We start from the raw sequence: 16,627 nt of genomic DNA, 5'->3' as shown, positions 1-16,627 counted from the left end.
ATTTAGTTAATTTTTTTTGTTTTTGTTAAGCATTTTTAAAAACATAAATTAAAATAATGAAATTTCATTATATTTTCATTTTTTAACTACTGGATTTTAATTGGATTTTAAAATATAAAAAATATTTAATTACATAAAATGGTTTTAATATAATTATAAATAAATATAAATTATGTTTTCATTCAAATTTGATTTATTTTTTGATTATAATTTTAATCAATTATATTTTTTAATTATAATTTTTAAATTATTCCAACATATTTAAGAGATTTCTTGAATAAAAATGAAAGCTATATCAAAGTTATTTTAATGGTAAGGAAATTCAAACCTTTTCAAGTGTCAAGAAATTCTTATCGTTTTTAACTTCACAAACAAAAAACTTTACTTAAACAAATGTTTCGTTTCAAATTATTAATTAAATTATTATAAACAATATAAAAATAATTGTTGGGACCTGAAGCATCTTTTCTACAAATTATAAAAATTTCATTAAATACATCTAATTATTTTTTCTACAAAGTAATCGAAAATAAATAATTAGCGCTAAGACAGATCATAATATTATATTTATAAATAATATATGGAATTCGGCCGATTTAGCCGAATAATTATTTTGAAAAGTAGGCTTTAGATCCTTCTGTCTTATCTCCGAGTGTAGACGGTTTTTTCTTTTTCTAATATCATATAAAATTTACTACCACGTTCTGTCCAGAACAGATAATTGAAAAACAGATCATACAGACAATACAGCATATATAGTATGAGTAATTAAAAGCTTTCTAGTAGAACAGTTTTAATAGTTTATCTTCAATAACTTCTTAAAGCTAAAGATAAGATGTCTCTGGTATTTACCATCTATTATCTACAAAACTTAGTGTATTAGAATTCATCAATTTCTAAAAATAAAATCTTATTAAAATTTTCATATTATTTTACAATATTTTAAAAAGTTTAAAACATTTTGCACTCCACATTTTGTGTGATTACTTCCCCTAAGACCCTGCTATACTTCACGAGAAGCCACTAACACCGCTAAGTTAATAACATAATTTAAATAATTTATTATGTTTTTAATTAATTAAGTCCAACGAATTGAAATTTATTGAAATTTCTATAAAATTCATTAATATTCCAGCATTTATTGAAAAACCTAAAGTCAGTAACTAGAATAATATAAACTCTAACTCTTGAAATTATAAAGCTAAGTTCAAACCAATAAAGCTAGAACTGAGTTTGAAACCATTCTATTATCAGAAATCAGTACTTATGTAGTTACATGAATTTGTAGTTCAAATCAAGTAAGAAGTTGAAATCAGTTATGAAATCTTCATTACTTTATGAAGAAATTAAGTAATTTCAGAATTAAATTAATTAATTAAATAAATTAAGTAATTGAAATTAATTTATTAGTGGCGCAAGTTCTGTAGGAATAGTGAAATGCAATCTCTTAGCTGGAACCATTCATTTAAATATTTTTAGTCTAGATGGTAAATACGAGTGACAGTCTTCCTTAAAGAGACCACGAGTCTATGGCATGCGGCTTTAATAGAGTGAAGTTAATTAATCCATATTTTTAATGGAATTTTTCAAACAAACCATACTTTAAACCTGAAATAGAAATATCGAATAGACAATACCTGTGATTACTTGTGCTCGACATATGCCATAATAGCAGTATGGTACATAAATATATATGAATATATAAAGCTTTTGGCACTGAGGCTAAAGACATGTCAATATCTTTGGCACTTGCTTTTGATAAAGTACTTGATGCTGATGTTGCAAACTCAAATATTTGATATAATTAACACTCAAAGGCATACAAATTGAAGGAAATAGTCGTAACACCGAACTAGTTTAAAATCTACTACTAAAATAGTTAAAATAATTTAGATTATCGAATTGCAAAAGTTGCAACTTTGAAGTGAATTTAAGCTATAATAGATAATACATGAAGATAATATTTGAAACTGCAATAGACTGCAAGGATTTATAAAGGATTAACAGCACATCCCTGTAACATAGATGTTAAATACATCTGTTATATATAGAGATATATAGTGAATAATTTTTGTTAATAAATTTATTCTTATTTTATTTGATATTTGTTTGATTGAAGCGCATAAGCGATGAGAATACTGAATACCGATTAAAGCCATTCAAGATCACTGACATGATTGAAATCTGACAGGTTAATCTATCGATCTGTCAATCTATCGATTTTAACCACAAATCAAAAATTGAATCGGCTTAAATAATTGAATGCTACTTTTAATAATAATAAAAAAATAAAGGTACGAAAGTACAAAAGCTTTTTTAACTTACTAAATAAATTAAAGTTATTTAAATTAATTGATCTACTGTTACTATTACTTGAGACTAACTGACCGATTGAAGGGTACAGAGAATAAAGAAGATCCTAGAGTAATTGAAACTAAAACACCTGTTAAAATTTTGAAAATTAATCAAATAAAATAAAAGAAAATAATTTCAACACCTACATAGACAATTGATACTATTAGAATAATTAAAAATACTGAAATTGGTTAAATTAAAGGAATTAAAACATAATCAACTTTGTGAAGTGAGAATATTTAGAACACATAATTGAATACATAATATTATTTTTTTTTTAAAGAACTAAAGAAAGAAAAAGAATTTTTTGAAATATATTTATTATACTCGTAATATAACTCTCTCTATATATATACATATATTTGAAACAAATATAATTGTTAAAATTTTCTTATGTGTAAATGAATAAACACTTTCTCTAACACTTGAAGGCTACAAATATCGAAGGCTTCCAAACAAAAACAAAAATAAAAAACTATAATTAATAAATTAAAACAAAATTTGATTCAACTAAAATTAGTTTAATTTTTAAATATATTTCATGGCTTTTATTATGTACATCCTTTATATTCTGAGAACGGCATTGCTCTGCTTTCTAGCCACCAGCAATGGACTAAGCAATGGACAAACTAATATGGTGATGGGGTTGATTCCAAATCCCTACCAATTTCTGCCCATCCCTTCACTATTTCAATAGCAACTAACTAATGGGTTAACATAAACGTATTCTACTTATAAACTATTTTAAACAATTAAATGTATATTAAAAAATGATTATTATAATAAATAAAACATATATATATATATATTACCGATTATAATATATGGCATTCATGTAAATGTGTTGTAGTGTATTAAGCAAAGCAAAAGTAAATACATGCATATATATCTCTTTATATATACATACCTAACTACTATATTATGTTTATGGATATGTGTATTTACATAAACAAAAACATACCCACATACATGCATACATGCATACATGCGTACATGCGTACATGCATATATAAAGGAATTAATTAAAGTTAAGTGGCTCAGAGCATATTTAAACATATTTATTGAAATTATGCAGCAACCTTATAATGACTGTTTTTTGGAAAAAATTATTTTTAAAAAAAATTTAAATATATAAAAAATTAACTAAACACACATTCACACACATACACACACACATACATGTATGTGTAAAAGATTTTAAATTAATTTAAATGTTTTGTGCTTAAATTGAATTTTTGCATTTAAACTCGAACAGATACGACATTTAAACATATACATAAGTGTATATATACATACATATATATATATAAATATGAATTTTAAAATAAAAAATTATAGAAAAATATACTACGAGTACTATAAAAACCTTAAATATAACAACAAAATTTACAAATATTTACTGGTCCCAAAGATTTATCGATGTTTAAAGTGAAAAAAATATGTATTGAAAATATATGAAAACTTAAATAAAATTATAAATCTATATTATATGTAAAAAAAATATTAAAAAAAAGGCGCAAAGAAACGTTTCTTTTTGTTTAAAATTTATTTGAAACACATTTTAATATTCTTCCCATTCAGTTTTATTTTTCTATGCTAGAAACTATATATATGAACTATAAACTCTTTACTATATAATAGAACTCCATAATAGAACTGTTGTGCATTTTCAAGGAATTTCGTGCGAAAGTAGATTTATTCGGAAAACCTTAAGTACAAAATGTGATTTTATTTAATGTTTAATATTTATTTTGATTTCGTAAATTTAATAAATTTTATTTTCCTTTAAATTCTTATGTGTTTCACTCAAGACGCGAAAAATATTAAAAAATATTAAAAAACAATAAAGTTTCTTTAGCCTGAAACCACTAAAAATTGAGTTTTATTTTCTTTTCCTTACAAAAATATGTACAAAATTTAGCAAACTGACCCAGAGGGGTGAGGTTGGAATGGTGTGAGTCTCATGTGCTGCGATGAAATGGGCACAACTCAAAGAGTTGCGGATGGAGTGAGTATATACATGGAGAAGAGCGATTGAACGCATTTGATTGAAAGGAGTTGCGAATTGAGGATAATTAAAATGTAGATCAATTCCTTCAAACTAATTTTAATGTACTCGAATTCACGACAGGCATCGATATAAAATATTTCTCGTTATTGTTAAAAATTAATTAATATATACTATAATTTAAACTTGTGTTTTTAGACGGTGTTTTTAAGAGGTTGTTCTATAAGTCTGCGAAAATATTTCTGTGAAAACAAAAACAGATACTATATTTGTTAATATAATCTTCCACAATCTTCCAATTTCAAGACTTCAATTCATGGATTCCATTCTATTTTATGGACAAGAGTAGTTTTTCGGAAAATGTGCAAAATATAGTTCTTCTTTTGTAAGCTGTGGAAGCAGATTAATTGTCTTGTTGAAAAGTGATAATTTTCTAACCAAAAGATCACAAATATATATAGCTTTTTGTTTTACTAAATTGTAGATTATCTGACAGCGAAATTTTAGTTGGATCTCAAAACAAAAAAATTATTAATGTTAATTTTTTTTTTGCTCTGCGTGACGCGTCTTTATGACGAAAAGAAATTATTTCAAAGTTAGACGGATTCGAATAGCAAAAAAAAGACATGGACAAAAATTTAATTTAATTTATTGAAACTTGGCTGGCCATACAACGCTGTTTCGAGTAGTCATCATCAGTGGTCTTAGGAAATATTCGAATTTCTTAATGAGTTTATAGTCCGTATATTATTTGTAATTGCGCTTACAATTCCTTGTCCAATTTCTAGGCAAGAACTCATTTCGAAGTCCAAGAGCTTAGTTCGCAATTTTTTTTAGTCAAATGTTTTGTTTTAAAATTATGGTGACAGGACAAGGTCTCATACATAACAATGAAATGATGTACAACATTTTTTATAACTTCTAGAATGCTTAAAAGTACTGGTGAGGGTTCTTGATCTTTAAATAAAGAACACTATAAACCCAGAACTTTTCTCTACATCACAACATGCATATACTACAGGCAATTCTTTTGATACAGCGCTCTATGCACTCATTTCGCAAGTTGACCATTCCATCTCTCTTAAGGTATACACACTTGCTATTTTTCTAGATATCCAAGGTGCTTTTAATGACGAATGATTTAATGGTATCGTTAAATCCCTTTCAAATCTAAACTTTGACGATAGTCTGGTAAAATTTGTAGAGGTGCTTTCGAAAATTAGGATTAACACCGCCGACATCGGAAGTGTTCAATCTTTTAAGGCAGTCTGACGGAAAAACACCACAGGGTCGAGTTCTCTCTCTTCTTCGGTTAATACCTTGTTAAAACTATCGGAACGATCCGGATCTATCGTTAATGCTTATGCATTAACCAGCTTTTATCCACGTTATTAATTCTGTGCTCGTGACGGTCACTGAATGATGTATAGAATTTTATCTTGGCAACAATCCTGAAAAGACAGAGGTCATTCTCTTCAGTAGGAAATATAAAATCTATCCCTTTTTCCTGCCTAAGTTAAAGGACATTACGTTAAGCTTGAGTTCGATTGTCAAATAACTGGGTATCATTCTGGACTCTAAACTCAGCTGAAAGGCCAACTTGGTTGAAAGAGTCCGTACAGCTTCATGTGTTACCTACTGTTGTAGAAGAGTTATATATTGTAGTTGATATTTCATTTGCTACAGTTAAACTGAAAATTAAACAAAAATATCTGAGCACAACCAAACAATACTGGGCAGATGAACCTCATTGTCGAATATCTAAGTTGACTTGGTCTAATTTAGACATGAAACGCACTAGTCAGCTACTTCAACTAAGGCGGAACCTGCTCAGCACTACGGTATCTATGTTGAAGGGCCACTGCGAAATGGGTAGGCATGCTATGAGACTAGGTCTACCCTGCAATGACTTTTGTCGAGGTTGTAGTTCTAAAGATGAGGAGGAGACCGTGCTCTATCACACGCATAAGTGGCCCCTTTTCTGACTGAGTTATCATCCTGTAATATTAGGGACCTGTCCAATTTATAGAACTGTTGGTTTGATTTTTCTTTACCTGATGGGGAAGTCTACCTCTTCGGCGTGGGTTGTATACTGATTTTCATCTATGTACATACCAATGCTATTCCTGTGGTACAACAATGGGCTGTTATTTAAATAAATTTATTTAATTGTGGCAGATTAAAACCATGCTGCGGGCTGCTTTGGACAGTCCTGTTCTAAGGTCTCATGGTGCTATATTGACAAATAATGCACAATTTTAAATGATGTAAATATTAAAATCGTTGCATGGGTTAGTAGTGATCTTGAGATTGTTTTGAATTTGATTCGCAATTCGCAATTTTTGTTAAAATGTATGTTTCGAATACACATGTACTTTCTAATGTTCTTTCCTAAATACCTTAATTCTCATTATTCCTGTTTCTAATAAACATACCTAAGTAATTATAACTACAAGTACCTTCGAAGATTCACTCGTCTATTTTGATTTTCTTTGGTCATGGTTAAACCTCACTTTATGTCCAATTATTTATTATTTACTGGTATGATGTTATTAGTTTAGAATAACATTCTAATTTATTGTTAACTTGGAACTTTGTGTTTTTAAAAGTATATTTTTGGTTTGGTATATTAAGCTATATAGTAGGGCTATTTATGACAGCAGTGGCGACTAAGGCCCTCAGCTGGTAAAGAAAATTTATTTAGCGAAGCATCTGAAAAGCTTTTGGAATCTTAAAGCTTTTTATTTAATACACAAACCCAAAAAGCAATTTTATGTTAAACGGTATTTCTTCTGTGAAAACCGCTGTTAAATATTCAACGCTGTCAAAAAGAACACATGCGTATCGCGAGGGTAACGCAACGCCTTAAAATGTATTTGCAATCAAAAAATTCTTGAAAGAAATTAATCATAACATTTTCTACAATTTTGGCAATATTTAAAATGCTATATATTTATTAGATAGTGCCATATATTTCACTCTCAATTAAAGTAGTGTTACTAATATGTATTCACACATATAAGCGGAAATAAAAATGTATAAATTCATAAATTTTTTTACCTATTGCACTTCTCTGTCTGCTTCACTTAATCTAAATGTTCTTAAATACCTACCACAACGTTAAATGACGTCATGTACGATGTCATCGATTGCATCAATCTAATTTAAATCAGACGAAGTTCACATATTAACATATTATATAAAAGCTACCTTAAAGCAATAAACTCGCAATAAAGACGAGCTATTGCGTCACGTCAGACATTTAATCATAACCTAGAACCATGTGGGGAAACTGATTTAAGATGGATCTCAAAATCAAATGCAAAGTTCTTATGACTTTTAAGTTTTAATTAATTAATTTGATTTAATTTATAATTAAAATAATAATTTAAAGAATACATTTAATTAACGAATTCCAATACATGATCCTCTATTTTAATTTTAATCTGTGACTTTGATTAAAAATTCACAGATCGAAATTTGTGATTGTGCATCACAGTTCTCCAGGCGCAGAGATTTGATAAAGCAATTTTTCCACTACGCTATTTGTCGATGTAGCCTGGTTCTCTACGAGTTTTAATTTTGTAGATTTTTACAACATCCATCTAGTGCATCTACTTGTTAATCATCGTTTCTGTAATTAATAAAGGAAATTTTTAAACTTATAGCCCAATATCTCCAGAACCACGCTATGTCAGCTTACGGCGTAAAGAGGGAAACAGTTCAAAATAATTGACTATACTTCAATCAATTGTCAAATCGCAACGCATTCGAAGCCGTTGCCGTGTTGAGACTTAAGTTCATTATTGTATTAAGATAGATGTATTCCATATACGTCAGTTAACGAAGAGTTCCTAGAACATATTCAGTTATCATTCGGGTGGCTGAGTAAAGTTAGGGAGGTACGAAAACTACAGAATTAATTTATCTGATCTGATCTGATGTCCAGGCGACCGTCGTTTCAGTAGTTGAATGATTGATATGTGAAATGTTCAGTCGGAAATTAAGAAGTGGGAACACGCATAATCTTTCATTTAAACTGAAATATAAATGAAACATGTAGTGAATATAATATGATATATATTAAAAGCGCTTACAATGTAATGAAGTAATTGTAAGCGGTAATAAAAAAAATTCTTTTCACATAAATTATTTCAATTTGATCACAGTCGTTTCTGACTTTTCTAACATTTAAAAAAAATTATTTCGAAAAAGTGTTATATTTAATTATTATATATAATGACATAGGAAGTTATTTATTAGCAACTTTCCGGTTCAATAAGTCAAAATTTCAAAAAGTCAATATATTTTTAGATGGTATTTGATACTCTCTTTATGCAATATTAAGATTTGATAAGATCAGTGATAAACACCACTATGAACCTCAAGAACATCGCAAAATTCACTAATTTTGCAGAAAGTGAGTTGTAATTAATGGTACTATATATATATTATCTTTCATGTATAATTTATATCTTCTGTCTTTAGCTAAGACTTTATTCTTTTTGCAATTTACGAATACGTTCTCTCCTTCATGGAAAAGCTAAATGCTGCTGAACGCAACTATTGTGCCTCAGATCAGGAACACTGCTAAAAATATTCGATAATTTTCGTCAAATTAGTTGAAAATAAATATCTCTCCAAAACATTACGTTGCATGTAGACTAGAATAGCATGATCTATTTCTTTTATTGTTTGCATATATAATAGATGTGCATACGAAAAAATATGTGTATATATCTCTGACATCCTATATGACACTTAATATGAGAAATGGAACCCCCATTTCCACATGATTTTCTTTTCTTAGATCAATAAATCAGTTCAGTAATTTACGGAGAGTAAAAAAGCAACGACCAGTGCGTACATATTCATATGTCGGACGCAAACAGAGTTGTTCGGATGTAAATGCTGTTATTGATAGTTAGATGAGACTGTTGTTATTTTATTAACAAATAAGTGGATAATGAATAACAGATAAAAAAAATCAGAGAAAAAGCAGAAAAAAAGTGTGATTCGGACATATGTGACTTTAGGTTGAAATATCCCATAAGTATTAACTCTGGTAAATTGTTCCAGTACAGTCTTCTATGTTTCTACCCTTCTAAATATTATTTTACTAATTTTTAATATATTGCTCATAGTAAACCCCGAACTGTCTGCAATTTATAAAATCATAAAAGCAAGTATTATAAGGCAAACATATGGAAAACAAAATACGAATTTTGTTCAAATAAAATCTTTTAGCAATAAAGTAATTCCTGAAATCTTCACGAAACGCACTAAACGTAAGCTCACAAAACAACAAGTGTCCAACTCTTTCAGAAAAGTTAGAGACAATTGTGAGAATGATGCCATCGTCATACTATTTTTAAGATCCTGATAGTAGTTCATGTGCAAAAATAAAGGAAACTGTCTACAAAAGCATTATCTTTCAAGATGACGATTTAATTGACATAGTCGACATTAACGATGTATGTATTGGTCCAAATGTGTACTCACTGTTCAACCAACAAGATATACACAGCTTGAATCAACGCAGTGACATACAGACGATTGTTAAATATATTGCTAATCCATCTGCAGTTATGTATAAAGAACTACATATGTACAGATATAGGGATACGTATGATTGCTCTACCATTTTCCAAAGGATCCACAACACGATAATCTCATATATTATCTTATATTATATTAGTATTCATGGTTCCTTGGTCAGGTAGCAGAAATGAGCGTCGCATGTAGGATTTTGTCGGCCAATGTATATTTTAATGAAGTTTTGTGTAAAAAATATATAATCCGGTTAGCTTTTTGTTTTACTTCTCATATTTAACTTGAATGCTAGTTATATTCTAATTTCCCAAAAATAAGTATTACATACAGAAAAACTAAAATTTTAGTTCAAAATTTTGATCCCTAATTTGGCAATTCCAACATTAAATTACTTCCTGAGTTCATATTTCAATGGTTTAGGACTTATAGATGCTTTTTACAATAAATTGTGATCAATGGAAAATATTAAAGTTCAATGCAAATACCAAACCATAACACCATCCAAAGGTAATCAACTCAATGAACTTTATCTGCTCATACTATTTTTAGAGTTTTTATGAACTTGTATATTTAATGTAAATTTAATATTTATTATAAATATGACCACAAATATTCTTTAGATAAATATTTAAATACTTGATTTTAACATGAAAAAATATAAAAGGGATATATATTTAATTACTGAGTACCCTTGTCATCTGTGCAGATAAATGAGAGCAGATATTTGTCCTTACTATTTCCTCATCCTGGAGCGCAAGAAGTTCCCAATTTCCTATAACTTGATAAGTGCATCATGATCTCTGTCACTGCATACTTCAAGCTGACACAGATCTTCTACAACTGCACTGCACCCTTGGTTGTGAATTCATTTCCCTTATTCAACCCTGAATATGGTTCATCATTGTTAAATATTGTAGATTTTTAATGGGTCTTGATTTTATATATTTGAGTACATATACACTATCTTTCTCTTTTCAAATAGAGTTTTTTTATAGTTTTGTCTTTTAAATTCTGTTAGAAAGTCTTATAAATTAAATTAAAGACTTTCTAACTTATTCTGACCTAACTCTATAGTTCACACCACTACACGCAAGGCCAGGTAATAGCAAGGAAACCTTTTTAAGATTATCCTAATAAAGTCTCACGAGCCGATAAAAAAAACCGCACAAGCAAAATGTCTGATTAAACTCGTTTCAGGAAATTTACCGCGACAAAAAATTTTTTTTGTATTATATTCCTGAAGATGCCTGGCTTTCCCCTAATCAACCAAGATGGAATCAAACTAATTACTACGTGGTTGACAACTTAGTTCTAATCAGTTAGACCTAACTTATCTTATCCTATCTTATCTTAATGTGACATATAGAATCTTACATCTTACATTCCCGCATACAGAGAAATCTTGATGTCACAAAGGTGCGATTATTAACTCTTCCAATGATAGACTGTACTCCATCTGTCTTAACTAAATCATATACATAAATGCCGTAGAGAGAATGAGTCTTGGAACTCATTTTAGTTTCCAGATTTTTGAATTTATTTGATTATTTTGGAAAATTTGATATTCTGCTGAGTGAAGATATTTGTTTACTTTTAGGTAAAAGAACTGCAAAAAAAGTTAACAAGAAATTCGAACTTCCATGCAAGCTAGAGATATCAGTTGTTCCTTCTATTTGTAATAAGACATTGATCAATGGCAAAAGCGAAAAATATAATTTACCGTTCTCCTATAAAAAAAACAAAAACTTTAAGGAGAAACAATCAAAAAATTCCAAAAGCGACATTTCATCAAATTCAAAATTTTCTGAAAAAACGAAGCATACATGTTCGGACAGTCTTCCAACTGTAGTAAAATTACCATTACCGGATCGACGCGGAAATGCTCCATCCAGCGGTTCTGCGGCAAACACTGTTCGCCCTCGCACTGGCACCTTCACAAGTCCAGGCACCAAGCCAAACCAAACCATAAACCGTACTAAAACTTTTGTGAAAAATAGAAAAATTGAGAAACCGAAGTCAAAACCAACTCCGCTGCAACCGAATAAGACTGTTGGTTCACCGCAACCTAAAAAATTCAATGTGAATTCTGCGAGAGACACCCACAAAGGCCAACTCAAATTTAAAACTGAAAATAATAAAATCAAACGCAATGAATTGAAAACTGCTACTAATGTGACTAATGACAATGCTGCCACACTTTTAAGAAGTGCGAATAATACTAAAATGAAGTCTATACTTTTGAACGATGTGAAAGCAGGTATAAATATATTGAATGAAATAACAAAACCCATATTAAGGAAGGAAGAAAAAAAAGAAGACGAAAAAGAAGTAAAAATCGAAGAAAAGAAAAAAGAAAGAAATGAAGGAATCAAAGAAGAAAATGATGAACAAAAGAAAGAGGAAAAGAATGAGACAAAAATAGAAAAAAAGAATGAAGAAAGTACAAAAGAAAACAAAGAAGAAAAAATTGCAGTAAAAAGAGAAGAAAAGAAGACAGAGAAAAATGAAATTAAAAAAGAAGAAAAGAAAGTAGAAAGGAAAATAGAAAATAGTACGGAAAAGAATGAAGAAAAAAAAGAGGAAAACAAAGTAGAAATGATTGAATTTAAAAAAGAAAAAAAGAAAGTAGAAGAGATTGAAGTTAAAAAAGAAGAAAAAAAAGTGGAAAATAAAGTAGAAAAGAATGAAGTTAAAAAAGAAGAAAAGAAACTAGAGCGGAAAACAGAACATAAAGTAGAAAAGAATGAAGTCAGAAAAAAAGAAGAAATCAAAGAAGAAGCACCAGGAGATACAACAAAAGAGAAAAAAGTTGTTAACTTATCCAATTCGAATTATTGGAATATCAAGCAAATAGAAAAGGAGCTATTCTCAGTGCTTAAAATTGATAAGGTAGATTTCAAGACAGAATGTTTACATAAACATAAGATACCTAACTATCCTTCCAATCCAATGACTTCAAACATACAAACCACGTGCCCTACAGCCAATAATCGTAATTCTACTAAAAGTGACACCACAATTAGAGTAGAAGAAGAATATTTCGAATCAACTACTGATACAGTAGTTGATGGAAAATCGCAAAAAAAACTTACACAGCAAAGAAGAGTAGTAGATTCTTTTAAAGATAATTCACGTGAAAATGGCGGCAAAAACACATCTATTCCGACTTTGGTAAATTCGAAACCATTTAAACCATTGACGGTATCGAAGAAAGTATTTCAGCCCACTAAAGCTTTAACACCAAAGGTATACGGAAAAAATACAACCACTACTACCGTGTCCGAAGTAAAATCTCAAAAAGCCGACACAGAACAGATAAAATGTCACAAATTTGTCACTACGCCTAAATGCCCTAAAACTGGGGTGCCAGAAACTCGTCACCCAAAAATGCACATGATAAGCAAATATGTGGCACCCTTAGGTAGAATATTTAAATTAGACAATAATGCAGCACATATCATCACGCAATCTAAACAAGCGGGAATGTGGCAAAGTTATAAATTGTCTTCTTTAGATCCACTCAGTAGAAAAGTTAAGGAACTAATAGTTGGGGAACAAAAAAACCTGGAAAGTAAAGTGGAAGAAGATAACGTGCACCCCAAACCGACAACATGTACTGCGCCGAATTCGGAATCTGTTTTTGGATATTCAGATAACTTTTTGCATAAAGTGTTCCAGCCTAATGTGAATCCATTCGAGAATCAGTGTTTAAAATTGGTACGCTTGGGTGTTCAGTCACACCCACAAAAAAGAGATCTGCATTATACACATATAACTGTAGATAAATTTCCACGTTCATCTTATAGACCTGATATATGCACTATAGAAAAGCTCGATCCAAATAAGACTGCAATATTTGAGGAAGAGGAGCGATTGGGCACATTGCAATGAAATGAGATATCTAAACCTGTTTCCAATGCAATAAAACGGATCAACTTCACACAATGGCTCTATAACTTGTTTTTCCATCTATACATGAGCACTTCATATTATATTGAAAAGTTTGTATTCTATATTCCAAGATGAAGGTAACTAACAATGAAAAAATTATTTTTAAATGGCATTAAGCGCCTCTTTTTCTTCGCAGCAACTGTTCGAATACCTCTCGATGGCATAAGAAAAGGTGACATCTCTTCATGCTAATTAAATTTGCAAAGCCAGCTATTCTGGAAAACTATTTCTCTTACGCTTTATGTAGTGCTATATATAGCTTAATTATTGAGACATTAAGCATTAAAGTTGGAAAATTTTACAAGGAAACGACCAGCAACGAGGAACGTGTCTAGCACCTAACACCTGGATCCCGGCAAAACATTTTGCTGTTATCAGTTGTTTATGAAATCATCGTACACAGTACACTGACTGGTTGGTGTTAGAAGACTTGTGTATTTTTTGTTAATGCAATCCATATAAAAAGTTTACAGCTTTAAACCTTGATATCTCGGGAAGTAAGCTATATTGATATTTAGCAAAGCGCAAAAAAGAGTTGCCCAAAATAGCTGATTGTATTAAAAGCCGTTGTTAGATCAGTGTGTTCGGAAAATCGGAATCGTATCAATGGTTTAGCTATGGAGTAAAATCGTTGGTATATAGCAGAGGTTCGCAAGCTATGCTGCGCGATACATAAGGTGGTCCGCAAGGAAGCCCCTGTGCTTCGTGGCAAGGTCAAATGATTACTTATTATGTATACCTTTTAGAGAAGTACAAGGAAGGATTAAATTAAATTTTCAATAAAAGGTGTTCCACCCAGAATTTCAAATTTTTAAAATTCTACGCCTTTGGCATAAAGAATGATTTGGTTTGTGGATAGAATAATTTCGTTGGTGTCGATAAGTAGCTGGTTTGTTCACAAAATGTGAAGCACAAAAGAACCTAAACAGAATAATATGTTTTAATTACTACAATAAATCAAGGTGACTAACTGGAATACCTATTTAGGGAAATAGTGACATGCCCATCAATTGTATATATCCATTGGACAAATCCTGTTTGCGAGCATTATTAGTTCCATGAAATTATTAAAGTCCTAGTCCCACTACCAATACCAATACTACTGCCATTAATTATTACGAGTATATTCCAGTTACAACCCGACTCCGCGGGGTTGTGGGTTTGCTAACAGCTTTTATTTATGTGTATTTGCTATTCCATGCACAAAGACCGTAATATTACGGTCTTCGCATGAGCATGACGATAGCATATACATGAACCATTTATAGCTAAAAGTTCGTGCTCGAGTGTTATGTTATTTTATGTCAGCAACCATAAAGTATTCCGATTTTTGAGTTTCGCACAGATCTGTGGTTAAGCAAAACACTAACTACGCCTAACTATGCTGATTTCACAAGCTTAATTTGCCAACAAGTAGAAGCACCATCTGACTTCTCTATTTTGTGTAAAAGTGTGCTATATTAGAATTCGATACCTCAAGAACGAAACCATATCGACAGAGTGTAGTCGAAAAAGTTGGTCTAAACACTGTCAAATCCGGGCACCCCGGAAATCAAAATTCTCCAATTCCTGTCTTCAAAAATCTGAAACTGATTTTGTCAGATTTTAATATATTATACTGGAGAAGATATTTTAATCATATAAGACTAAGACTAAATATATAGTTCTCTTCCAATGCAAGCATTGTGCACAAATGAATCATTCACTTTAATTGAAGAACTGCAAACTCATAGTGCCCTTCAAAAGATTGCTCTATTATTCCCGTCTCAGAGAAGCTGTATAGTCAATGCGAAGTGCATCAAGAAACAGTTAAATCCGATTATCAGTGCTACGCACGCAACAAATATTAAGTTTACATTACTCATAAGAATGTTAAGAGATGGTTGGAGAAGAGGATGTTGGATGAAGAGTTAAGAGATGTGTGGGTGATTTCAATCGTATTCGTACCATTTAAATCAATGAAGACATTTGGAAAATATGAATGATCGGACATGATTAGGTAAGTACTCTATGCGTTTAATACAGCATTTGGTGAGCAATGGTTCAGAGGAAGCAAGGGAACACAGCTTGTGCAAAGCCAAGAAGTAGCACGTTTTCAATGCTGTCAAAATTCGTTAATAGAAAATCAAGTTGGAGTCTAATTAATTTTTGTTGTAAAAAATACTCCCATATCGATTTTATGTGAAAATCGCACCAGCTAACCACACTGACAGACAACAACGAGCATTGAAAGAAAGAAGTCCATTTTCGTAAATCGAAAACATAATTTTTGTTTCTATATATTAGTATTCTTCAGACCTCGAAATGCAGGATGATTTGATATAATCCTTGATAACAAGAACCAAAATTGTGATTGAACTATGTCAGCGTAAATGCAACAGTGCAATTAAGTACTAAAATCTTATATTCAAACTTTATATTACTATTGTTATTTTAGTTATACCATAAGTTCTCTTTAATAAAATTCTTTGAACTGAACGGTAGTGTGCGGAACTTTCTATTTATTTCTAACAAACTAGAACTAGAACTGTGAACTGATTGTGAACTGAGTCAGTTTTGGACCTGAATGTTTTAATGGAATCAAGTGGAACCATTAACTTTGCAAATTTTGAATAAAAGAGTGGATACATCAATTTTTAAACCGGACTAATAAATTAGGGTATCGCAACATTTGAGCACTATATGTTTATATTCCATAGAAATTGTTTATTGCATATAGAAGTTGAAGTTTGCAGTCAGTTTCCACAAGTAACCAATAGT

General features: G+C 30.4%; 1 protein-coding gene across 1 annotated transcript; it reads left to right on the top strand.

Moving 5' to 3' along the window:
• The first annotated feature begins 12,597 nt into the window (after positions 1–12,597).
• LOC119688119 lies at positions 12,598–16,165 on the top strand. Its single transcript, XM_038102769.1, has 2 exons — positions 12,598–13,944; positions 14,004–16,165. The coding sequence occupies exon 1, from the start codon at positions 12,866–12,868 to the stop codon at positions 13,805–13,807; it is 942 nt and encodes a 313-aa protein (XP_037958697.1). The 5' UTR covers positions 12,598–12,865; the 3' UTR covers positions 13,808–13,944; positions 14,004–16,165.
• Positions 16,166–16,627: the final 462 nt, after the last annotated feature.

The sequence above is a fragment of the Teleopsis dalmanni genome, chromosome X (assembly GCF_002237135.1).
Source record: "Teleopsis dalmanni isolate 2A chromosome X, ASM223713v2, whole genome shotgun sequence".
NCBI classification, from domain to species: domain Eukaryota; kingdom Metazoa; phylum Arthropoda; class Insecta; order Diptera; family Diopsidae; genus Teleopsis; species Teleopsis dalmanni.
This window is presented reverse-complemented; position numbering and strand designations above follow the sequence as displayed.